General features: G+C 48.3%; 1 protein-coding gene across 1 annotated transcript in view; it reads left to right on the plus strand.

The window, feature by feature from the left end:
- The first annotated feature begins 16,425 nt into the window (after positions 1–16,425).
- Positions 16,426–26,183, plus strand: part of NRK (Nik related kinase) — an 88,598-nt gene continuing 78,840 nt past the window's right edge. The window contains exons 1-2 of the mRNA XM_063141844.1: positions 16,426–16,482; positions 23,197–23,262. Coding sequence (XP_062997914.1) covers positions 16,426–16,482; positions 23,197–23,262 — 123 coding nt within the window. The remainder of the gene's footprint in view (positions 16,483–23,196; positions 23,263–26,183) is intronic.

The following is a 26,183-nucleotide window of genomic DNA, read 5'->3' on the forward strand; positions in this document are numbered from 1 at the left end:
GAAGGTGCCTCCGAGAACTCCTCTGATATGGAAATCAGGCCTCGGACCCAAAGAGGTTCAGCACACCTGGTGTGTGTGTGGCTTGGGTGTTTGCATATCATCAGCCCTTTTCAGAAGCCACCAGGGTTTCTATGAATGAAATGGGCCCCCACTGGAGTCTTCCTCCTCCTCCTCTTCCTCCTACTCCTCCTCCTCCTCAGAGGAGGCTCTGGAAAGGGAGGCTTGATGACTGGAGCTGAGCTCTGGGTAGGGTCCAGCAGGCTTGGAGCTTAAATGCCTCCACAGAAAATCCAGGGCACCCCAAACCAGAGGCTGCCAACAAACACTCGCAGAAACCTGAACCCTTGGAGGAGATGGCAGCAGGGCCATCCCTCGCGGGAGAAAGGGGATCTGCATCAAAGGGAGAGCCTGAGCAACCCCCCCCCCAAACTCCCAGGAACGCCGTCAAGTGACAAGCTGGTAGGGCTCCTGTGTGAAGGAGGGCTTGCCTGCAGCAAAGGTCACCTCGAGAGAAAGTGACTCCTCGGGAGTAAGGCTCTGGAAAAGGAGGCTTGATGACTGGAGCTGAGCTCTGGATAGGGTCCAGCAGGCTTGGGGCTTAAATGCCTCCACAGAAAATCCAGCCTTGCATCCTGAACTGTGCCTGTGAGGGATACCCCGCTTCCTGGCCTTCTGGGCTGCCTCTTGACCCTGCTTCTCAAGCCCGACTGATTTACTGTGTTTGACCTCTTGCTTGTTATCCTGACCACACCTGCCTGTGCGCTGACGTCTGCCTGGCTTTAGACCACCTCTCTTGCAGCCCGAACCCCATTGGCCAACCGCCCCCGCCCCCATAGGCTGGCTGGACTGTTTGCTGATGCCGCTGGCAACAGCCAGAGCAGGACAAAACAGGAGCTGTGCGTTCATGGCAGCCGACGCCTCCCCTCTGGCCTTCAGGGGGAGACCTGACCAGTAGGGACGGACGGACGCGTCTCTCAGTTTGGGTTCTCTCAGAACCTCATTTTTCCCATCTCTAGTTGAGTTTGTCTTGAATTTCGATTTTAAAAAATCAGTCCATTTGCATGAAAATGTGTACTCCTTTTGTGTTTGTTTCCCCAGTATATAATATATGCATTCTTGTACACATTTTTACCCAATATGCACATTTTACCAGCTGTTGTTTTTTCCTACTATAATGCATTTCAACATTATTTTCACAAATATATGCATTTTTATCTGTATTTTGGGGTCGGTGAATTCCATTGCAAAATTCAGACAAGTAAAAAAAAAATTGAAGGGTATTTGAGTTTCAGTTCATGCAATGGTTTGAAAGTGTGGAAGTAGATACAGCTGCATTAAAGTGTGAATGAAATAAATTTCTCCCCAATCCCTAGTGACGGAGAGCCCCTGTGTATATATCTGCAAAGGGTGACACAGCAGAGGTCCCAACCTTTTTGTGACAGTGGCCACATTTGGGATTTTGAGGGAGTGTTGTGGGTGCAATCACAAAATGGCTGCTATCGAGAGGGGGTGAGCCTATCCACAGAATGCCCATTTCCCAGAAGACGAACTGAGCTGGATAAACAACATGGATCTTGGCCAGGAACCCAACTACAAGGGCAGAGGAGGCTGGTTTCCGAAACAGAAGCCGCCCTCTGAACGCACCGTTTTCTGCTCCAACACCCATCTCACAAAAAAAAGCTAGTGATGCTCAGAGACATGCCCAGGTACATCTTGTGAGACTACAGGGCTCCTGAAACTTCACCTCTGCCCAATCTAGTCCCCTAGGATGTTCCCTTTGTTGTTTATTCGTTCAGTCGCTTCCGACTCTTCGTGACTTCATGGACCAGCCCACGCCAGAGCTTTCTGTCAGCTGTCGCCACCCCTAGCTCCCCCAAGGTCAAGTCTGTCACCTCCAGAATATCATCCATCCATCTTGCCCTTGGTCTTCCTTTTGCCTTCCACTTTCTTAAAATAATTTGGATGTTCCCTACCATCCCCCAAATTATTTTAAGAAATTGAGATGGTGCTGGAGGCCACCACTCCACTTTGCAACATGCCAAAAGTCAGGAGGGGCAGGCATCCAGGCAGATGCTCATGGAGATGCCCACGGGCATGCTGGTGCCATTCCAAATGGGTGGCCCTCACTGCAACTCGTGGTAGCAAATTCCACGGTTTAACTATGCACTGTGTGAAGAAGTGCTTCCTTTTACCTATCCTAAATCTCCCACCGATTGGCTCCATGGGGTATGACCCCACTGGGTTTGAGTATTATGAGAGAGAGGCCTCCCTATCCACTTCTCCACCCCCTGCATCATTTTGCATTCCTTTTTTTCTCACCTTTTTTCTAAGCTAAACAATTCCGGATGTTGTAACCTTTCCTCATAGGGAAGTTGCTGCAGCCCCTTGATCACTTTAGTTGCCCTTTTCTGCACTTTATTCCCCAAATGTGTGGGCCAATCCAATCCCAGGCCTTTGCAAGTTGTGTAAGAGTGTGAGTCTGGCTAAATTCTCTGTGAGCTCCAAAGTATTTTGCGTAAGTTTGAAGGCCTGAGTGAACTATATGGACAGAGAACGAGACCAGCAGCTCCTGGAGCTGTCTCCAGCCCTGTGGTTCTACGGACTTGCCACAATTGGGTATGAAGATGGATCAAATAGATGTACCGCCTGTAGGAAAAGTGGAGGTGACATGAAAAAATTCAGTAATCCAAAACAAAGATAAACCATAATAGAACGTCAAGATGGCGAGGGAAGCATGTGCGAGCTGAGAACGAATTACAGAACTCTTTCACTTTCTTCATGCCAGAGTCAAGGGGAAACACAAAGCTGCTCCCCTGTATGAAAGCAAAGCAAACCAGCATCTGGCTGAGCAGGCCAGGCACAACAACAAAATAATCAATCTCTGTAGAGTAAAACTCCACACACAAACATATCCCCCCACCCCCCAAAAAAGGAATACCACCACCACTGCACGGCTAACCAGAATAATATTCCTGCAGCAGCCTAGATTTCCTTTTTTGAAACAGGAAATGTCTGTGGCTGCTACATAACAACAGGGCCACAGGTGGAGCAAGAGAAATGAAATGAGCATTGCATGGATGTGAGAAAGGAGCCAAGCATGTGCATGGAGCAAATGGGATGTCTTTAGCATTGCAAAGTGGGTTAAAGGGAAGAAGAACCCGTCAGAGGACTGGTTACAAAGAAAAATGATACTAGGGGGAGGATTTCGTATGAGCTCACACACACACACACACACACACACACCCCAAGGATTTACTCATTCTAATCTACTGGGGTAAAGAAACACGAGGAAATTTCTCATGGTCCTACCATACCTTATCAATGGTCCAAATTATAACTTGGTAGCTGTGGAGTGTACAATGGCTGGTAGTGCATCACGCGGCATCTTAGGGTTGCATCTAATGGGTGGGGTCCAATGTTACTCTAACTTAAATTCCCTTCCTTCCAATGTTACATTGACTAACTGAAGTCTTGTTTGTGCTAAGTAGGACTAACATTGGATACAGCCCTAAGTGCAGGCATTTAGAGGCATGTGTGCTAGAGAGGAGATGTGCCCGCTCTCCATCGAGAGACCTCATTTCTAGAGACCTTGGAAGAGGAAGACGAACCCTGAAGGAGGAGGATGACCACGGTAGCAACTCAACTCAAACGACACTTCAACAGGGCCTGCCCCAAAGGTGAACGTAAGGGCATTTCTCTCAGACAGGGACCATCAAATAGGGACTGCCCCTGCTCAAAAGGGCAACTTGAAACATATGCTAGTATATACTAGTAGTGTAGGAAACTACCCCAAGGCTGCAAGCCTCTGCCCTGAGAGTAAACGCTACTGAATATGGTGGACCTTACTTCCGTAAGTTTGTGCTGTGCCTCCTGGCTGCAAAAAAACAAGGAGAGCTAAAATAAGCCCAGTTCCTGAGCGAAGTCTAAACACCTGACCCCTAACCATGTTCCTGCAGTGGTGCTCAGTGGGCCGAACTGGTGCCTATGAGGGTCCCCCCCTTTTATAGCCTCAAAAGAAAAGCCTTCCACTTGGTCATGTACTCCTTGCAAAGTTATCCTGGGTGGGACAAAGACTGACGTCTTGTAGGATTAAATTGGAAGCCTGTTTGGGTGGCCAGATGCAAATACAGGGAAGCCCTAGGACAAACATAGGAGTAGTTAAGGTTGACACTGCAAACAGCGTTTAGATGGACAATTATTACACAGGAGGAGAAGTCCTGTATAATCAGTGGATAAGCGTTCAGTCATTAAGTTCCTTAGGGGGACCCATCCTGCCTTGTCTGGCCAGTCAGGCATCGGCTCGAAAGGAAGTGACTCATTCATCATCTCCATTTGGATATCCTGTGTGTCCTCACGGCCAGGATCTGGGGGAAGGATGAATATATGTGTGTGTGTGTGTGTGTGTGTGTGTGTGTGTGTGTGTGTGTGTGTGTATGTATGTGTATATATATATATATATATATCTTGCAGGAGAAATATTGCTGGAACAGCAAGGGAGCAACTTCCTCATTCCATAATTTGCCTTGAGAATCGCAAATGGTTTTGAAGCTCTCTGCCTTGACTTTTAGCCCTGTGCTTTCTGCTTGAATTCTCTGTGAGACTGCTATTTTAAGGTCCATTTCACACATTACATCTCTTTTTTGGCATATACCTAAGATGATTTAAGTAAAGCATGAATGCAACACATTGCTGCAAATGTATCTCTCACAGGCCCACTCAGCACAGAGCTGAAATTGATTGCAAGAGGCTTTTCCAGGCAGCCATCTGGCCCGCAGGCCATGGAAGGTTCCCCAGCCCTGGTTGGTCTAGAACCGACTTCTCCAACATGGTGCCCTCCAGCTGTCTGGATTCACAATGCCCAGCATTCCCAATCACTGGCCATGCTAGCTGGGGATTTAGGGCTTGGGAGCTGAACATCTGGAAGGCACCAGGTTGGGCAGGATGAACTAGGACGAGATGCAAGTTCAAAGCCCCACTCTGCCAGGGGAAGCTCCTGGGGAGAGCTTGGTCCCAGTGCTGTCTCCCCGCCTAACCAACCTTGAACAGCGCATTTTGCTCCTTGGAGGAAAGGCAGGATGTAACTACAGTGAATCGAAGTAAATAATGGTCAGGCTTTGATGGCGCCAGTAGTATAACTGGTCATTTCTTATTGCCCCAGGCAGGATCCACTACCTGGATGACAAGGATGGATGCAGATTGGGACTGCTGCTGACGTTCCCCCCTGTGTCAGGCTGCAGGTGCAGGGTCAGAAAGGGGACCGAGCTACATGCTACCTTGATCACATAGCGTGTGAGATGTTCTTTGGAAAGGGGGCTCAGAGGCCTTAGGAAACAAAGGCAGGAAACCCAAGCGCCAGTTCTTCCTAAAGGTCCACAAATGTTTCATCCCCAGATACGATGGCCACAGTTCTCCAGAAAGGGAGGAGCCCAGCAGCCATTGTAGCCCCAGCCATGGAGTGGGCCGTGTTGCCGTACTCTTCCCCGCTGCTTCAGCTCAATGGAATGGCCTCTAGGTCCCTGCCTGCACAGTGTTCGAAGGTCCGTGCTTCCCTAAGCGATGAGAAGTTTAAGGGACAGGGGTTACCAGCTGGGCTGGGCTGGGCTGGGGCTGGGCTTGGCAGGAGAGATTGCTGGCGGCTTTTCCACATGCCCAGAGAATCCGTGCAATGTAGGAAAAGTGGATCTGCTGCCGAACAATCTGCAGGTTGGATCATTCACAGAAATCTGAACTCATTCCATTTGGTTGCAGATTCCTCCAGCACCCCCAGCTGCAGCTCCCAGGCTTCCTGACCATTGGCCCTGCTGGCCGGGGCTGATGGGGGTTGAAGCTCCCAGGCTTCCTGACCATTGGCCCTGCTGGCCAGGGCTGATGGGGGTTGAAGTCCACAGTATTTGGAGGGCACCAGGTTGTCGGAGGAGGGTTGGCAGTAGCTCCCCAAGGCTGGAGACCGAGGGTGAACCAGAGAGTATTGGCCTGCCCAGCAGCCAGGGCGCCACTCCTGAGCTGTGACCCTTCTTGAAGAGCGGGGGGGGGGCTCCCTCGGCTGCTCTAAAGCTTTTGTCTTCCTGGGCAAACGAACCTTTTGACGGGCCAATGGTCTGCGACGGTCACGCTGCCTGCCAAGCCACAGAATTGCCCAGAGAGAGATCAGTGCACTTGAAGGATGAGAACATGCAGTCGGAAATATGGAGGAAGCCAAGAGGAAGTGGGTCAGCAGCCCTCCTCCAGTGGTGCCCCCGGGTGCCCCATAAAAAAACCCGGCTTGGCTTTGTTCTGGTTCCTGAATGTATGTTTAACACATGGCGAGATTAAATTCAATCAGGTTGGAGGCCCTACTGCAGCACAGACACTGAAGGGCATTGTTATTGTCATAGACATTATCCAACCTATGCACAGATGGACAGGGATCATTTCCACCACTGGGACCCTTAGGGCAAAAGCGCATAAGACAATGTGCCAAAAGAAAACCCACACAAGATCAGGAAGGGTGTGTGTGTGTGTGTGTTGTCTGTTTGTACCCACTTCCCAGTTTTAGTGGGGAACTTCATGGTTTGGGATTTTATTGATTAGAAGTGTATTGATTGATTGATTGATTGATTGATTGATTGATACTCAAAAATCAGTTACATTTAAAAGTTTCTAAGGGCACAATCCTATTGGGATGGCCGTAAGCCTCCAAACCCGGATTGTGGTCATCCAATGCAGAGCAGGAGGAGCGGCAGAGGTGATTTTCAGCATTTTAGCTAGATGGGCTTCGTCTCTTTTTTTGCCCATCTAGCTGGGGTTCTGTGAAGTGGGAGGGAAGGAAGCTGGGGAGGCCTCTACTATTCTACTACCTAGAATAGTAGAGTTGGAAGGGTCCTCTAAGACCATTGAGTCCAACCGCCTGCTCAGTGCAGGAATCCACCTTGAAGCATCCCTGATACGGTGCAAGCTGACCTCCCCAGTCCTTTCCCCTCCCTGCCCACCAGTGCGCCCCCTTTGCCTCCTCTCTGAGTCACCTTTGAGACCTTGGAGAGGCAGACAGCATGGTTCTCACCGCACCGATGGGCCAGAAGGGGGAGCTTGGATCCCTGGCTGTTGGATTCAGGAATCTGAACTATTCTTCGCCCACCCACCCCCACCCCAGATGCTGTCTAGGGGGCCATAGGTTTGCTCTCCCCATGATGTGCAAACCGTATAGTATAAGATCATAATTAAATACTGTGTATTTCTACTGTTTACAGGAGACAAGGTTACCTTCCTGGGAATTCTTCTTGGAAAGATATTTTTCAGCAAGCACCAAAACCCCAGAAGGAGCGGCACCCATCTCATTTGTTCTGGAAGGGTGTACAATCCTGTCAAGGGATGGAAGGCTGTACCTAAGAGGTGCAGGGGCGCACCCTTGTGCGAAGGCTCTGCCATCTTCCCTGGGAGGAAATTTTGCTCCCAAATTCTATAAGTGTAAATGGGGTGGGGGAGGACAAAGTTATTCAGAGGTGAAGAAGGAGGAATCTGGCAATGCTTTTTTGTGTGTCTGTGGGGGGAGGGGGGCTCTCATTTTTCCAATCTTAAGTTTGGTTTGATTCATTTCCACATCAGTTTGAAAACTAAAAGAAAAAAGAAAAAGAAACAAAGAAATAAGTTTGGCACATTCCTCCTAATTTGTGCATTTTTATCCATTTTGCCTAATATAATGCATTTTAGTGTTATTTTCATGAACATGTGTATTGCAGTCCAGGGTAGCCAACTCCCAAGCCTGGTCACTGCAGGAGGGGTCCCATTTTCCCATCCCCCAACCTCCATCCCTGTTGCATCACTTAAAAAACAAATGAACACTCTTTTGAGTTGCTACTTCAAGTGCAAACATAAGGGCCAAACTAGAGGTGACGTAATTCTCTCTCTCTCTCTTTTTAAGTGCGTTTAAACTGGACACTCGCTCTGAAGAAAAAGCTGCTGCAGAGACACAACCCAAGAACGGCCCCACAACAGTTTGCTGTCGAAACTCCCTCCCCTTTCAAGGGTGCAATTCACCCCCAAAGCTGCTGTCTGCAATAAACAGCGTCTCTGCAGGTAAATAGCAGCAGGTGCTCTTTTAGGGATGGGTGAATCCGTCAATTTCAGTGTCTCTCAATTTCTCATTTTTCAATCTTAAATGTGATTCGTCCTGAATTTTAATAACTTTTTTTTAGAAAGTTTGCATGAACATTTGTACAAATCATTTGTGTATGCTTCTCCCAGCACATGCATTTTTTGCATGCAGTTTTGAGGAATGTACACTTTTCGGCACCAATTTTCCTAACACAATGCATTTTGAATGTTTCCACTAATTTATGCATCTTTGTGTATCCTTCCCTCTAACATACCCATGTTCAGTGGAGAACTCCATTTCAAAATTCGGAGATGTGAATTTCAAAGGAGTTCTCATATTAACCTGTTGGTTGTTTTACTATGGTTTTAATTTTTGTGAACCGCCCAGAGAGCTTCGGCTATTGGGCGGTATAAAAATGTAATACATACATAAATAAATATTGGTTCAAAGGTGGAAAAACACCCCATCCCTACTGTTTGGGGCAAAATAACAGTGTAGGGGTAAAGAGTAGAAAGTACAGGGATGGGGGCATGTTCTAGATTGATGGGCCACAATGCCTTCTTCCTGGTAAGAAGTGCCCACGACTTCGCATATACTTTGTCCCTCTGCTTGGTTTTCTACCGTCTGTTGAATCTTGTACAGATACCTTAACTTCAGGTTTGCCAAATGCAACTTGGGGTGAAACAAGACATTACATTAATTGCGTAGTGAGTAGTTTAGCCTCTCCTCCTCCTCCTCCTCCATTTACTTTCAAGTAAGTGCATGACCACAGTTTGGATCAGGACTAGAATGTAGAATGGAAGGGGAGAATTAAATCACCCCCACTCATTTGCTTCCCAGAATTCCACACACAGAGATGTAAGGGGATTTAGAAGAAGAAGATCCCCCATTGACTCCAAAGTAGACCATCATCATCATCATAGAATCATAGAATAGTAGAGTTGGAAGGGGCCTACAAGGCCATCGAGTCCAACCCCCTGCTCAATGCAGGAATCCATCCTAAAGCATACTTGACAGATGGTTGTCCAGCTGCCTCTTGAATGCCCCTAGTGTGGGAGAGCCCACAACTTCCCTAGGTAATTGGTTCCATTATCATACTGCTCTAACAGTCAGGAAGTTTTTCCTGATGTCCAGCCGGAATCTGACTTCCTATAACTTCAGCCCATTAGTCCCTGTCCTGCACTCTGGGAGGATCGAGAAGAGATCCTGGCCCTCCTCTGTGTGACAACCTTTTAAGTATTTGAAGAGTGCTCTCATAGAATCATAGAATCATAGAATCGTCTTCCCTCAATCTCCTCTTCTCCAGGCTAAACATGCCCAGCTCTTTCAGTCTCTCTTCATAGGGCTTTGTTTCCAGATCATCCTGGTCGCCCTCCTCTGAACACGCTCCAGCTTGTCTGTGTCACCATCATCAAATGGAGAAGAATTTAATCCTAACCTTCCAGTGTGAGCTGGTCCTGATTCAAATCAGGGCCATAGACAGTTACTCGACAGGGCACATTTAGTCCGCTCTACTTGAATGCCACACAGCTCAGCCAATGTCTTGGCCGACAGAGGTCCTGTGCTTTTAAATCTTGCCTGGGGAACGATGCTGACTCGTTTTACGGTATTTTAAAGGCCCAGGAGCCAGCAAATGCATTGGCAATGCAAGGCGGGCGAAGAAAGTGTGAGCTGGCGTGGTAACAGGCACACCCTGGAAGACAAAAGGTGTCGCTTTCGTTTCAGACCACACCAGTCGTTTCAAATTAGTGATTGCAAATTTACAAAAATAGCTGTCAGTCACCCTAGATCCCCCCCCCCACCTTGGGGATGAGGTGGGGGTTGTAGACTGAGAACTTCAGCACTGAGAAACCCACAATCCTCGGGCAAAATAACATTTCCTCTGTTGAAAGAAAGGAAGTCACTTCCCCCTTTCACTTCCTGTACAAAACATCCTTCAGCTTCAGGGCTGCCTTTTTTCTTTCTTTTTATCGGCCCTCGTGCAAGTGGGCGGGAGGGTGGGGAGTGATGGGTCTATTTTCAGCATTCTGCATTTTTCTCAACATGACCTTCAGCATGTGTACAAGGTTGCCAACTTGTTTTGACTAGCTCTGCTTCTGTGCCCTTAACAGCCGTCTGGCAAGCTGGAAGTCAGCGGGGAAAGCTTGGTGCCATCATTTTATCGCCCTGCTGCTAGATGTCTACATGCCAAAGCTTCTTTTTCTTTTTAAAAAGAAGAATGAAGCATTCTGATGGGTAGAAATGTATAGGGGCTGTTAAGATGTTGGCAGCTGGAGAGACCCACCCTGTCAGAAATGAGCTTTAAACGGCCACAGTCCCTTCTGGGGGAGGCCAGTGCGTGTTGGCCACATTGGGGGTTTGGGGGACAGTGTCAACCCTTCCGTTCTAACCAGTGTGACACCTTCAGGAGTTGTGCAGAGGTGGGATTTTCTGCAGGTGTTGTCGCTTGTTGCGCAAAGTTCCCTCTTCTGCCTATTTATGGCACCGAAGCCTCGTCCCTTTTTCCCTCTGGGAACCCTTGTCTACAGCACCAGGACCTTCCGCAGACCAAAGTGGGCCCCGTAGGTGGCCTGGACCTCGATAGGTTCTAGTTGTTGGCTAGAGCTTCGGGGCTGCACTTAGAATCATAGAATCATAGAATAGCAGAGTTGGAAGGGGCCTACAAGGCCATCGAGTCCAACCCCCTGCTCAATGCAGGAATCCACCCTAAAGCATCCCTGACAGATGGTTGTCCAGCTGCCTCTTAAAGGCCCCTAGTGTGGGAGAGCCCACAACCTCCCTAGGGAACTGATTCCATTGTCGTACTGCTCTAACAGTCAGGAAGTTTTTCCTGATGTCCAGCCGGAATCTGGCTTCCTTTAACTTGAGCCCATTATTCCGTGTCCTGCATTCTGGGAGGATCGAGAAGAGATCCTGGCCCTCCTCTGTGTGACAACCTTTTAAGTATTTGAAAAGTGCTATCATGTCTCCCCTCCATCTTCTCTTCTCCAGGCTAAACATGCCCAGTTCTTTCAGTCTCTCTTCATAGGGCTTTGTTTCCAGACCCTTGATCATCCTGGTTGCCCTTCTCTGAACACGCTCCAGCTTGTCTGCGTCCTTCTTGAATTGTGGAGCCCAGAACTGGACACAATACTCCATCTTGGCCCTGTGGGGAAGAAGAAAGAACAAGAGGACAGGAGCAGGCAGAAGAAACATCATGGCCTGCTCCTGTTGGACTCTTCCCCCACCCCCACAGGGCAAACTGTCATCTTGGCCCTGTGGGAAAGAAGAAAGAACAAGGGGACAGGAGCAGGCAGAAGAAACATCATGGCCTGCTCCTGTTGGACTCTTCCCCCACCCCCACAGGGCAAACTGTCATCTTGGCCCTGTGGGGAAGAAGAAAGAACAAGGGGACAGGAGCAGGCAGAAGAAACATCATGGCCTGCTCCTGTTGGACTCTCTCTCTCTCTCCTCCCAACTTAGTCTCTCCCAACTTAGTTCCTATTCAGTGTCTCCCCTCTTCTCAGTTGCCTTTTTCGTGTTCCTTATGGAACTGTCGCTCTGTTGCTTCTAAGGCCCCTGTCATCCAGGACTTGTTTATCTCTAGGTCTCTCCACCTCCTTGCTCTTACTGAAACCTGGCTTCCTGCCCATGATACCGCCATCTCTGCTGCCCTCTCTCTTGGAGGACTCTCTTTCTCTCATTCGAGTCGACCAGAGGGTCGGGGTGGTGGTGTGGGTCTTTTATTATCTAGTTTGTGCCAGTACCAGCCTCTCTCCATTCCATCTTCACATTGCTTCTCCTCCTTTGAGGTACATGTGGTGAGGCTCTTCGCTCCACTGCGACTGCGGATTGCAGTTCTGTACCGCCCCCCAGGCTCATCCTCTAAATTTATCTCTGATTTTGATTCGTGGCTGTCCTTTTTCCTCTCTGATAACTGTCCTACTCTTATTTTGGGTGATTTCAATATTCATGTGGATGACCCTCAAGACGCTGCAGCTCTACGATTTCACTCATTATCTTCCTCTTATGATCTTAAGCTTTGGTCTGATGCACCCACGCATTCCCTTGGACACTGTCTGGATCTTGTTCTCACTCGGAATTGCTCTGTGTTGGACTTTTCTACTGCTCACTTTCCGTTGTCAGATCATCACCTAGTTTCTTTCAATATTACTCATAATCCTCCTCCTTCACGTCCCACTTCTCGCTCTTGTCGTGACTTGCAATCTATCAATTATGAGGATTTTTCTCAGTCTCTAGCCTCCTCTCTTCCTTCTGTCTTTTCGGCTGTCTCCTTGGACTCAGCTGTCTCCTTCTTTAATTCCTCCTTATCTTCAACTCTTGATAACCTTGCTCCATCTACAACTCGGATAGTTCACCCTTCTCAACCCCAACCGTGGCTCACCTCTTTCCTCCGCTACCTTCGCTCTTGTTCCCGGGCAGCTGAATGCCTTTGGCGCAGGACCAGGGACTGGGCAGACTTTGTCCATTACAAATTTGTTCTCTCCTCTTTCTCTTCTGCCGTTTCATTGGCCAAACAGCAGTATTACTCAACGTTGATCCAGTCAAATGCTAGGCATCCTCAGCGGCTCTTTGCGTCCTTCAATTCTCTTCTGAAGCCTAATCCACCATCTCTCCCCGCCTCTCTGTCTGCTAATAACTTTGCCTCTTTTTTCAATGATAAAATCCAAACTATCCGCTCTGATCTGGCCAGCTCTGCTCCTCTTCCAGTTCCTGTTCCTCATCTGTCAGTTCCTCCTGCAAATTTCTCTGCGTTTCCTTCGGTCTCAGCTGATGAACTGTCTACAATACTGCGCTCTTCGAAGCCTTCCACTTGTTCTCATGATCCGATTCCTTCTCACGTCTTTATTAATCTTATCCCTGCTATCCTCCCTTCCTTGCTTCATATTATTAATTTTTCTCTGTCCTCTGGTTCATTTCCTTCTGCTTTTAAACATGCTACAGTCTCTCCTATTCTCAAGAAACCTACTCTTGATAGGCTATCTCTGTCTAACTACCGACCTGTCTCTTTGTTGCCGTTTGTTTCAAAGATCCTGGAGCGTGTGGTCTACTCTCGCTGTCTTGATTTTCTTTCTAGTAACTCTGCTCTGGATCCTTTTTAATCTGGATTCCGTCCTTTGCATTCCACTGAAACAGCCCTTACTAAGATTACCAATGATCTTCTTACTGCCAAGTCTAAAGGCCATTATTCCGTTCTTATTCTCCTTGATCTAACTGCAGCCTTTGACACGGTTGATCATGACCTTCTTTCAGATTCCCTTCATGACCTTGGATTTTGTGGCTCTGTCTATAACTGGTTTGCCTCCTATCTAGCGGGTCGCTCTTTCAGCGTGTTGGCTAATGGCAGCTCGTCTTCTTCTTTTCCCCTTTCAGTAGGGGTTCCCCAAGGCTCGGTGCTTGGCCCATTGTTGTTTTCTTTATACATGTTGTCCTTGGGTAATCTTATTCAATCTCATGGCCTCCAATATCATCTGTATGCCGATGATACACAATTATATCTTTCATCTCCGGATCTTTCTCCTGATGTTCACGATCGTATCTCGGCATGTCTTTCAGATATCTCAGCTTGGTTGCTTCATCGTCATTTGAAACTTAATATGGCAAAGACTGAATTGCTTGTTTTTCCTCCTAAACCTTCTCCTCATCTCTCATTCTCTCTTACTGTCAATGATGTTACACTTACTCCAGTCAAGGAAGCTCGTAGTCTTGGCTTTATATTTGATTCCTCGCTCTCCTTTATTCCTCATATTGAGGCAGTAGCTAAATCCTGTCGTTTTTTCCTGTATAATATTGCCAGGATTCGATCATTTTTGTCTGTCTCTTCTGCCAAGACTCTTGTTTATGCATTGGTTATTTCTCGGTTGGACTACTGCAACCTTCTTCTCACTGGCCTTCCTTCTTCTCACATCAGTTCATTGGTTTCTGTTCACCACTCTGCTGCTAAGATCATCTTCTTGGCTCGCCGCTCTGACCATGTTACTCCACTTCTGAAATCTCTTCATTGGCTTCCAATTCACTTCAGAATCCAATATAAACTTCTCCTGTTGACCTACAAAGCTTTTCACTATCTAGCTCCTTCCTATCTCTCCTCTCTCATCTCACACTATTGCCCCGCTCGTGCTCTTCGCTCCTCTGATGCCATGTTTCTCGCCTGCCCAAGGGTCTCTACTTCCCTTGCTCGGCTTCGTCCTTTTTCTTCTGCTGCCCCTTATGCCTGGAACGCTCTACCAGAACATTTGAGAACTACAAGTTCAACCGCAGCTTTTAAAGCTCAACTAAAAACTTTTCTTTTTCCTAAAGCTTTTAAAACTTGATTTTGTTCTGAGTTTATACTGTTAGTTCACCCTACCCAGTGCCTGTTTACCCTACCCTGTGCCTGTTTGCTTTCTCTTCCCCTCCTTATTGTTTTATTATGGTTTTATTAGAATGTAAGCCTATGCGGCAGGGTCTTGCTATTTACTGTTTTACTTTGTAAAGCACCATGTACATTGATGGTGCTATATAAATAAATAATAATAATAATAATAATCCTCCCCCCTCCCTCCCTCCTGTTCCTTGTGTGTCATGTCTTTATTAGACTGTAAGCCTGAGGGCAGGGACTGTCTTTTTTGCTAAGTGTAAGCCGCTCTGAGAGCCTTTTTTGGCTGAGGAGCGGGGTATAAATATGATAAATAAATAAATAAATAAATAGATGAGGCCTAACCAGGGCCGAATAGAGAGGAACCAGTACCTCACGTGATTTGGAAGCTATACTTCTATTAATGCAGCCTGAAATAGCATTTGCCTTTCTTGCAGCCTTATCACACTGTTGGCTCATATTCAGCTTGCGATCGACAACAATTCCAAGATCCTTCTCATTTGTAGTATTGCTGAGCCAAGTGTCCCCCATCTTGTAACTGTGCATTTGATTTCTATTTCCTAAATGTAGAACTTGGCATTTATCCCTATAAAATTTCATTTTGTTGTTTTCAGCCCAGCACTCCAGCCTATCAAGATCACTTTGAAGTTTGTTTCTGTCTTCCAGGGTATTAGCTATCCCACCCAATTTTGTGTCATCTGTAAATTTCATCAGCGTTCCCTGCACCTCCTTGTCCAAATCATTAATAAAAATGTTGAAGAGCACTGGGCCCAGGACTGAGCCCTGCGGCACCCCACTCGTTACCTCCTCCCAGTTTGAGAAGGTTCCATTGATAAGTACTCTTTGAGTCCGATTCTGTAGCCAACTGTGAATCCACCTAATAGTTTATTTATTTTATTTATTTATTTAGAGTATTTTTATCCCGCACCTCAGCCAAAAGGCTCTTGGAGCGGCTTACAATGTATCAATAAAGAAGACATTGTTGTTCTTTAGTTGTTCCATCTCGCCCACTTTGAGCTAGTTTGTTAATCAGAATATCATGGGGCACTTTGTCAAAAGCGTTGCTGAAGTCAAGATACATGACGTCCACAGCATCCCCACAGTCCCTTCAGCGGTGCTCTTTGAGTTCCCCGACTCCAGCCTCGCCAGGCGCTCCGCCTCGCTCCAGAGCCGACGGCAGCCTCCAGCAAGACTTGGGGGGACCGCTGCCTACTCCCGACCAGTCCGTCCCCAGGAGCTCCGTGGCTTTGGGGCCATCAACAGCCCGCCCCGGTGCCAGCGGGCGGTGGCGACTGGCAAAGGCCGGCGGCTGGCGAGTCCCCTGCCACGACCCACTCCCTGGGGATGAGCCTGGCTTCAGACGGGTCCGAGCAGCCGCTGGGAAAATGCAGCTGCTCGGTTGCCAAGGAGGCTTCGCCTGCCGTCCCGCGCGCATGGCTCCTTAGGCGCAACCCCCATTGAATTCTATGGGGCCTACTCCCAGGTAATTGCTTGCGGCCCGTCACCTAGGCTGCAAGCCGATGCACGTTGAGCCGTCCCCCCCCCCCCGTGCTGGCTGGCTGGCTGGCTAAGGTGCTGGGCCTTGAAGGGTTCCGGGGGTGCGCGTGACGGGCTCTCACCGCTGCCCCCACCCTGCCCCCGCCAGCTGGGGCTGTTGCATCCCCCCCCTCTCTCTGTCTCCCCCCCCCCACGCCACCCCCCAGCCGAGGCCGGTCCAACCCATCCCGGGCACGTCACTTCCTCGCAAACTTTCCCGAGGAAATGTCTGTGCAGAAGTTGTTTTCCTCCACGGCGTCGGCGCTGCGGGGCCGCTTCCTCCTGCTGCTGCTGCTGCTGCTGCTGGCCCTCTGACCGGGGCCGCGGAGGAGCCCCCGCCCCCGCCGCCCGCCGCCCGCCCCCCTCTGCCTCCCTCCGGGGCGTCGCCTGCCCGGGTCCCGCGCGGCGCCCATGGGCAGCAGGCGAGCGGGGGACCGTTAGAGCGGCGCCCGCGCGAGCCATGGCCAGCGACTGCGCCGCCCGGAGCCTCGACAGCATCGACCTGGCTGCGCTGCGGGTGAGTGCGCTGCCTGCTGCGCTGCCTGCTGCGCTGCGCTGCGGGGAGGGACGGGTGGCAGGGGGGACCAGCGCCGCGCCGCGCCGGACCCAGCCCAGCCTCGGCGTTCGCGGGGGTCGGGGCAGGCGCGGCAGTTCCCAAAAGGAAGGGAACCCCAGGGAAGAGGACACCCCCGCCGCGCCAGCCTGGTGCCCCTGCGGATGCTTCGGAATTCAACTCCCATCAGCCCCGGCCAGCAGGGCCAACGGGCAGGCACTTTATTTATTACATTTCCAACCAGTCCCATAACTAATGTTCTCCGGGCCGGTTACAAACAGTTAAAAACAACAACGCTAAGATGCCATTTGATATGATGCCATAGCAAATGCAACACAAATGATTAAAAGAACAAAATGCAAGACGGTGTGAAATGATCAACAGCGCAGGAAGCGATGGAACAGCTGTAATAACCTAGAAGGAGATCTCTAAAAGGCCCAAGAGAAAAAAGAGGACTTTGGCGGTGCCAGAAAAGAGAACCACGTAGGTGCCCGGCAAACCTCTTTGGGGAGTTTATTTTGCAAGTGGGGTGCCACCGCTGAGAAGGCCCCATCTCTTGTAGCCTCCGGCCCAGCTTCCTTTGGCAGGAGCAACCCAAGGAGGGCCTCTGAAGATGGCCTAGGGGTCCGAGCAGGTGCATGCTGGGCATTGTAGTCCAAAACGTCCAGAAGGCATACCAGGTTGGATGAACGCATGGCTAAATTGTCCCATTGATTTCATTGCTATTCATGTTGTTTTTGTGCTGTTGTTTTTATGTTTTTGATGGTTTTAAATTGTGTATATTTTTAATGTTTACTGTTTTTAACTTTTGTAAACCGCCCGGAGAGCTTCAGTTGTGGGGCGGTATATAAATGTAATAAATAGAATAGAAATAGAATTTTCCAAGCCGTGTCTTGGAAAACACGGAGTCCAGCAGGACTTGTTCCCAAGTAGGGTGGTGTAGGATGGCAGCTGTGGTCTGGATGCAGCCCATTTAATAATTTATTTTCTTAGTGGTATTTCTATACCACTTAATATAATGAAATCCCTAAGTGGTTCTTTCAGCAGTGCTCACAACAGTTTGGAACGGTGGGCCCTTTGTTATGGCTCAGCAGCAGAGCACAGGCTTTGCAAGCACAGGGTCCCAGGTTCGATTCCTGCCAACTCCACTTACAAGGGCCAGGTGGCCGCTGATACGAAAGTCCTCAGCCTGAGACCCTGGAGAGTCACCGCCAATCAAACTAGACAATACTGAACCAGGTGGAGTAACACTCTGACTAGGTGTGAGGAAGCTCACTTCCTCTGTGTGTGTGTGTGTGTGTTGCAAATGAGCTCAGCTTGGTCTAGGATTCCCAGGGAGCCCTTTGGCAAGGAAGGAATGCTTGCCAAAGGACAACCCTTTGGCAAGGAGTGGTGGCCTCTGTATGCTAAGATTTAACTTGTGTTCACACACATTATCTTAGGAATCCTCACAACAGCCCTGAAAGGGAGGCCTGTGCTCCCTTGTCCAGAAAGGCGGTATAAAGATTACATGCATGCACACATTTTGCAGATGATCCATGCTTTTTCTAGGATTTGGGCAGGGAGAAAGAGGTTGGGCAGTTAACCTGGACAATTAACTGGGAAGAGACAGGATGTGAAAGTGAGAATTCTTTTCTGTTTCACATACATTAACTCAGTGCTCCTTATAACAGCTCTGAAAGGCAGACCTGCATTCTTACCCCATGTTGCAAATGAGCCACATGTTGGGAAGTGGGAGCAAAGGCACCCGGAATTAACCCATAGAGGTGAGATAGCAAACTGAGGGGCCTGAGGCAAAAACTGGCTTTCCAGAGGCCACCCATTGCGCTGAAGTGAGACTTGAACCCTGGACTTCCCAGTTCACACGCTCAGCTAGGATGCTCCAGGGATGCAATGCAGTTCTATAAACTTCAAACCAACTTACAAACACACAGTTTAGTGTTCATATGTTGCTTTTCCTAAGTGCTGAGTGCGGTTTGCATAATGCGTGTTATCTTGGTAATCCTTGCAACAACCCTGTAAGGTAGCCTGGTATTATCCCTGCGTTTCAGATGGGGAGAGTCGGACAGGTTGTGCCTTGCCTGTGACTCCCCAGTGTGCTCTTGGCTGAAGTGAGCTTTCCACTGGGAACTCCCCGGTTCACAGCTCACTCTCTTAGCCGTCACGGTAACTCCAGCCTTTAAGCAGCTTTGCCTGATGGATGTCACGAGGGCCGTCGCTCTGAAGTGGTTCAGTCCAGCCTAGTTTGGGGGCTGGTGGATTTGACCCATTGTGGGGTTTGTGATGGAAATGGTGAGACCCACGGCTCTTCCTCCTTCACGGCTGCAGTGAGACGTCCATGAGGGAGGAGGGCTGCAGAGACTTCCACTCACAAAGCGAAAGAGGTGGAGCCACCAAGTTTAGAACAGGCCCGTTTCTTGCATGCTTGAAGCGTATTCTTTTAAAAGAGCTTTAGGGTGCAATCTTGTGCATGTTTAGACAGCAATGAGTCCTACACACACAATGTGGCCAGACTGCCTGGAGGATGCTGGGAGCTGTAGGACGCATTTCCGTCTAACCAGGCTCGTAGGGACCCCCACCCTTAGTTTGGCCCATAGGCTGCACCCTGACGTGTGTTTCATTCGGACCTTCCGAATACTGAATGCCTACTTTGTGATCAATGAGTTCTCAGAGCCACTACTAATCTCTGGGGGCAGGAAAATAGCAGTTGTGCTGGTCTCAGACCGTAATAAAGTGATTTGATTTTGATTATTTCAGTGTAAACTTTCTCTCTGTGTGTATTTTTAATGAATTCGTTTGCCCAGCAGTTCCTGGATTGGGCCCACCCAAAGTTCGGTCCCTCCTTTTATTATTCCAGCCAATCCCTGGACGAGGGCATTGTGGCGGGTGGGGCCCAGGAAATGGCCGGGCGTGCAAGAGAGCTCCAGTCTGCCTTCAGATCATGAGCTTGGCAGCATTTCTTGAAGGCTGACTGCAGTTGGCTGAGCCCTGTGGTTTGAATGCACGTTGCATCATTCTCAGCGCTGCCGTGAGTGACCGGGGCTTTCCCTCACGTGGTGATGCCCAAGAGCAGGACCCCGTGGACTTGGGGCAGTGAGGGAAGCGGTTGTATGAACGCAACCTGCAGCGTGGAGCCATCACCACAGATCTTGCTGGGTTCTGTTCATCCTGTTCAATCAAAAGATCCCATTGCACAACTTGCAGCCTTTTCCCACCTGCTGCACGGAGGCGCGAAATCCATCACTTTAGTTAAAGTTCATTGGGGAGGTGTGTCTATTACAGATGCAAAAATGAATGAGCAAGTGAATGAATGAGTCCCATTCCTTGGTATCTGGTGGCGATGCAATTTATCACTATCGTTCATTTCTTCCGGAGGAGGCCGCTGGAGATTTCTGTGAAGTAGGATTAATTTTTCAGCTCATTTTCTCAGCATCTGTCCTGGCAATCTGTACATTGGAGCTTTTCCGTGAAGCAAGGTCTCCCTTTGCTGCTGCTGGCCTTTCGCCTTTGCACACGATTCCTGCCGGTCTCTTTGCAGTGTCTCCACCCCAGCTAAAGTTAGTCATGGGACTATAGCTGCAGCCCTGTACGTGCTTTAAAACGTGTGTGGACCACCTGCTCAGGATTGACCCCCAGCAACATCTCCAGGTAGGGCTGGAAAAACTTCTGCCTCGAACCCTGGACAGCCATTGTTGCCAGTCCGTGTTGACAACACTGGGCTAGATGGACCATGGGTGAAGCTGCTCCCTGTGTTCCAGGATTCCTGCGATGGCTCCCCCGCAACAGGTGTTTGCTGGAATAGTGTCTCTGAACAGGGAGGGTCTCCACAGGTCCATCCTGACCAAGATCCCCTGCTGGACCTTCTCCTCTACCTATTTGTCCAGTGTCTTTTAAAGCCATCTGAATTTAAAGCCATCTGAGGGCTTTGATCTGGCTTTGAATGGAAACTATGACTTTTCTGCCTGTGGCGTCCGTGATTGGCCTCCTTTTCCCCATGCAGTGCTGGATGCCGCCGGTATAGTGTAGGCCTCTCCTTAAATGCAAATGGCAGGTTGTTCCTTCCCTACCCGCCTACCATGGGTGCCCCCAGCTTGTTTCTCTCCGTTCTTGTATCTGATGAAGCCGCTTCCGCCCAGGGCTGTGGTGAAGGGTAGGCAGGGTGGGGCCTCTGCAATGTCATTCTTGCAGTGATCCATACAATCATGACATCACGTGAAGACACACGCGAGGCACACGCTTCACACCCAGCAGCTACCAGGGTCGATCCCCGGCCTGCCCCGTTGAAAGGATCCTGGCAGAGGTTGAGGAAGACCTCTGCCCAGGCCCTGGGCAGATGCTGCCAGTCAAAAGCAGACAGCGCTGGGCTTCGTGGACCACCGTTCTGAGTCACTGCAAGGCAGCTGAATGCGGCCAATACCATGGGACATGGCTCTGAGTAAGCATGCCCTTCATGTCCGGTTGGAAGTGCTGACTAAATGTGGCTGGATTGGGGCCAACAACTGCAGCGCCATGTCCTGTTTGCATGCAAAGTGTGAGGAGGGTAGGCTTGCTACAGGACAGGGAGCATCGTGGTGCCTTCTTCCTAGCAGAGAAGAGGTCTTGCAAGGGCCTCCGGTTTGATCTGGCAGCTCAGTTCTTAAAAAGCATCTTTTGTGCCTCTTAATTAATAGTCGATAACCTGGGGAGCGGACTTTTACCAAGTCAGGATGCTAGTCACTATAACTCAGTATTATCTACACTGATCGGCAGCAGCTCTCCCATTTTTCAGGCGGTTTGCCTCTATCGCTGTGCTCTACCATTCTGAAGTGGTCCCTCCTCTGTGGAAGATGTCATCGCTCTCCCAATGTACAGAAGCTTGCTTGGCTGATCGCCTGAAGGCCAGTTCATGCTCGCCATAGGTGAATAGGTGCTTTAAAGAAAGGTGCCCCCCTTTCCCCCCACATGTAAGATTAAACTGGCCTTCACGTTGCAGGCAGCCTTGATCTCTGACTTCGGTCCTTTCTCTGTCCTTGCCCCTATTACTCTGTGATCTGTTATGAGTTAGTCTTCCGACCCAACCAAATCCTTAATTATCTCAGAGCTGGACGCTTCTTTGATGTAGTGCTTCCTCTCTGCTAGCATTTGGTATCCCCGAGTCTGAATGGCCCTCCGCTCTCCAGCCACTGCCAAGTTCGCTGCATTTCCTTTGACAGATGCCAAAATCCTGGCCCAAACATTCATCACTTTGAGGTTAATTACTGTAATGTGCCGTACCATATGCTGCTCTTCTTGCTTTGTCTTTATCATTGGCTGCAAAGTCCAAAAGGCTGAAACAAGGCAGTTGACCTGGATGCCACAAAACGAACTTACTGTAAGGACTGTGAGAAAGCAAACTGAACAGGAAACCAGAGCATAATGTACTTCCTTTACATTTAAACCAGGTGGAAGTCAAGACTTGGCAGTTTTGATTTGGTTTTCTGCTGTGCCTTCAGGCATGAGAAGAAGTTTGCTTCGTTCCCTTTCCATATTTTTGGATTGTCCACAATTTATCCACAAGATCTAAGAAGTTTACAATAAAATACATATAAACAAGCCACTTTAAAAAACACCTTCTGTCTTGCAAGACTTATCGTGCATTGCTATTACAACTTTTGGAAAAATAAATTCAGTAATTATATGTCATCAGAATGTTGTTGTTTCTTAGGGTTAAGTAGTCAAGTTTCCTTTTCTTTCTTTCTTTTGAGATGCTTGTCATTTCAAAACTCTTTTGCTAGCAAGTTTTCTTATACATAAAATTAATAATGGAAGATCAAGGTTTTCTTAAGATAAACTTTGCAAGAGAGTAGCTGAAAATGAACCACAGCACGACAACAGCTTTTTCAAGTCAACAGGACTAAAGTATTGGCTTTTAATGTCATTTAGCAAAGCCATCTTGCTGAAATGCAAGCGCTTAAAACTACCTACAGTTGTTTTGTAGATTCTTACTTCGGTGGAGATAACATCTAGAAGATTTGGGTTGGGGATATTTAACTAAGTCTTGTTTGGAAATCATTTCTAGATTCAGCGGAGGATATTTCAGCAAACCTTCATTTATCTTCTCAAAAGGAGCAGCAGTTGTGAGTGAAGGCTTTTTATGTGCTGCCCTGAGGAACCCCCGAGTCGTTGTCCTGCAGCGGTTTGGCAGGGGCTCCTCTGTGATTTCTGGACAGGCGAATTCCCTCTTATCTTCCTTCCAGGCTGTTTTTAGAAAACCAGCTTGCCTGCCTGTATGGCTCGGGTGAGGCTGAGCAGAGTTTAATTTTCTGCCCTGCCCAGGCTTCACGAGAATAGCTGTGGCTCCTCCACGCGGACCTTTCCACATTCCAGGGCTTGCCAGCTTGGGAGGCAGATGTGCCACTAACCTTTTGCAGGCCGGAAGAGTTCCCTTCCCACTGACAGGAGCCAATGGGAGTTGAGCTCATCTGGCATTTATTTTTAGCATGCCTGGAGGGTGGGGCTGTTGCACAGTCTCACTTGTTTCAAAGAAGCTTGTGCAGGAGGCCTTCCTGATGGGTTGTACATCCCTCCCCCCCCCCGCAGACTGTTATAAATTCAATTCAAGATGTGCCTTTCCGAAGGACACCAGCTGCTGATCCGCTTAAAACAAAATGACTCAATGTGCCTCTTTATTTATTTATTTATTTATTTATTTATTTCTAGGATCCAGCAGGGATATTTGAACTAGTACAAGTCGTTGGAAATGGGACATACGGCCAAGTCTTTAAGGTATGGCATCTTATTTAAAGGGGGGGATCAATATATTTCAAGGCAATTGGGATTAATTGAAAGCTGGATATCATATGATCTATGAAGTCCTATATATCTTGGGATCAGCTTGCCTGAAAGGCCGCCTTCTCCCATATGAGCCTGCCCAGGTTTTAAGATTTGGGGGACAGCCCCTTCTTTCGGCACGACCACCTTCAAAGGCACGTCTGGTGGTGAAGTAAGGCTGGGGCATTCTCGATGGAACTCCCTGTCAGTGGAGTCTCGGCTGACCCCCTCTCTGCTGTCCTTCAGGCATTTCTATCCAAGCAGTCCTTTGGTGGGTAAGCTGTGGTCTGTTGGGGTGCTGTTTCTGTTCATTGCCATTTTAATTGTGCTTTTAACTTGTTTGTTGAATTACTGTTTTACTCACATTTTAATGTGTGTGTTGTTTTTAAAAATAGAGTTCCTATGATTGTAAGCTGCCTTGAGTGCCATTTCCTTGATAGGAAAGTGTGGTACAAAATAAATGAATTAATTAATAAATACCATGTCTGAACTTACACCAGATTACAAACTATGATTTGGAAGGAGTGTCTGCTAAACCAGGATATCAATCGTGATTTGAATTTGGTTTGGAAGTTACAGTTTGTACTTACTGTGTTTTGCTGTTATGCCTGAATACCCAAGTTGGGGCCATTGCTCTGCCTCGAGAGGCCGTTGTACCACCAGGAAAGGAGAGGAGCACTGGATAGATAGGAACCAAAAACCAACGAGCAGCTGGAAGCCCTGATTTCCCTGCTGTAGGTCTGTAAATTCAACCTGTGTTGTGGGCTTCTAACTATGGTTATTGTCTGAATTGAGCCCGTGGCCAAGGTCGGGCAATTAAATCTCAGCTTAATAAGTGGAGATAGGAACGAGCTGCCTGCACCCACATACAGACCTTAAGGTGAACAGGTAAGAGCCAGGAAGCAGCAGTTAACCACAGCTCCCTGTTATCACTCTCAAAGAAGCCAGGATATGTTTGGTGATGGTAAACCATGGCTTTCTATTCTGGTTTGTTCGGAACTGCCATCGTTTCCAAGTGTGGACATTGCAGGGAGCTGCAGGGAAGTGCAACGGCTGCATGTGGAGAACATGACGCTCATTCACATCTCACCTTATTAAGTCATGTTTAACAGTTCAGAATGTGGCCAGTAATTGGGCATTTGGGGGAGTGATGCCATGTACCTAAATCCATCTACTCATAAACGAAATTGTGATGCATGTTACTGGTTTCATTGTATCCGCCCCCCACCCAACCCAGCTTCCTTGATTGATGGATGAACTTCCACTCTGGTTGTTTGGTTGATGTTCGCTCTTTGCTATTACATTTCTTGTGCTTATCCTTCAAATCTTCCTTACAGTTTGGGAACAAAATAAGTGACTGTGGCATGTCAATTTTGCTGCGTGTTTTTATCCTGGTTGTGCTTTTTATACTGTATTTTGTAATTGTGCTTTTAACATGTTGGTTGTTTTATTATGGTTTTAATTTTTGTGAACCACCCAGAGAGCTTCAGCTATTGAGTGGTATAAAAATGTAATAAATAAATAAATGTCATGATGGGAATGCACGTTTACCCTCGGTTGATGTTCTTTTCTTCTTCTTAAAACAGCATTGGGTTTTGTTCTTTTGTTTTCGCATTGATTTCTCCCAGCTTCGGTGGGGAATGGTGAGCAATTTTAAATGCTTTGCAAACCAGCAATGGCCAAGGTTTGTTTCCCATCTCTGGGAGTGGTGACTGTCCCAAATGGAGCTCTCTTGCTCTCTGTTGAGTCATGAAAAATGATGCTTCCAGTCCATGTGCATCATCTGTGGCGTGGGCAGCAGAGTCTTGCTGTAGAGCCAAACAGTTCCTGGAGAATGTGCAATACATGGCAGCATTGGGCCGGCCCTGCTGTTAGGCAGAATGAAGTGACCATCTCAGTTTTCCATTGAATTGCAATAGATGTCCAACTGTTTGCTTTATTATGATACCTTTACCACGGATGGGTTTCATTTCGGTTGCTTTTTGTTTCGGTTGTTGTTGTTGTTGTTGTTTGCCTTGGGCTATATATTACTCTCCAGGACCAGAGGCAGCATTCCTCCGAATACCAGTTCAGGGGTCTTGCTTGTGGCGGTTCTTATAGGTGTCTGATTAGCTTCTGTGGGGGAACAAGATGTTGGACTAGATCAGCTTTTGGTCTGATCCACCAGGGCTCTTCGTGATGCCTTTTGGAGATGGAGAAGCCACCTCTCAATGGGGCAGAACATGTTTTGCATGGAGAAGGTCTCAGGTCCTACTCCTAGAGAGGAAAGATCATGCAGAAGCACTGCTTGAACACAAGGCATCATCACATGTTCCTATGTTCAATAGTGTAGTGGTAAATGCGCATAGCCATGACCCCAAGGAGAGTCTGTGTGTGTGTGTGTGTGTGTGTGTGTGTGTGTGTGTGTGAAGAATCAAGGCATATCAACAAACCATTTCTAGCACTTTTCATCTCCACCAGGAGCAGATCTTTTGTAAAGCTAAAGGCTCCTCGGGCCCAATCCTAGGCATGCTGGCTGGGGCATGGCTGCAAGTTGTAGGACCTTTTTCTGCACCCATAATTGCTCATTCAAGACTAAGCTACCCCAAAATACGTTGCATTTCCACAGGACAGAAAATGTTGTTGTTGGGAAAATGTATTTCCCTTCCACCTACTGTGAAAATTGTAGCTCAGCTCAGAGGGAGCCTGGAATTCTGCAGGGTTTGGGTGGCAGGTGACGTCAACATCGCTGCTAATAATAATAATAATAATAAGAAGAAGAAGAAGAAGAAGAAGAAGAAGAAGTCCCTGTGAGACCTGGCCCCAATCCACCAAGGCCGATGTTCATTGTCTTGAGTCATCTCTGCTGTAGCATCCATCCTTGATTACTCTACCAT

Source organism: Elgaria multicarinata, chromosome 15 (assembly GCF_023053635.1).
Source record: "Elgaria multicarinata webbii isolate HBS135686 ecotype San Diego chromosome 15, rElgMul1.1.pri, whole genome shotgun sequence".
NCBI classification, from domain to species: domain Eukaryota; kingdom Metazoa; phylum Chordata; class Lepidosauria; order Squamata; family Anguidae; genus Elgaria; species Elgaria multicarinata.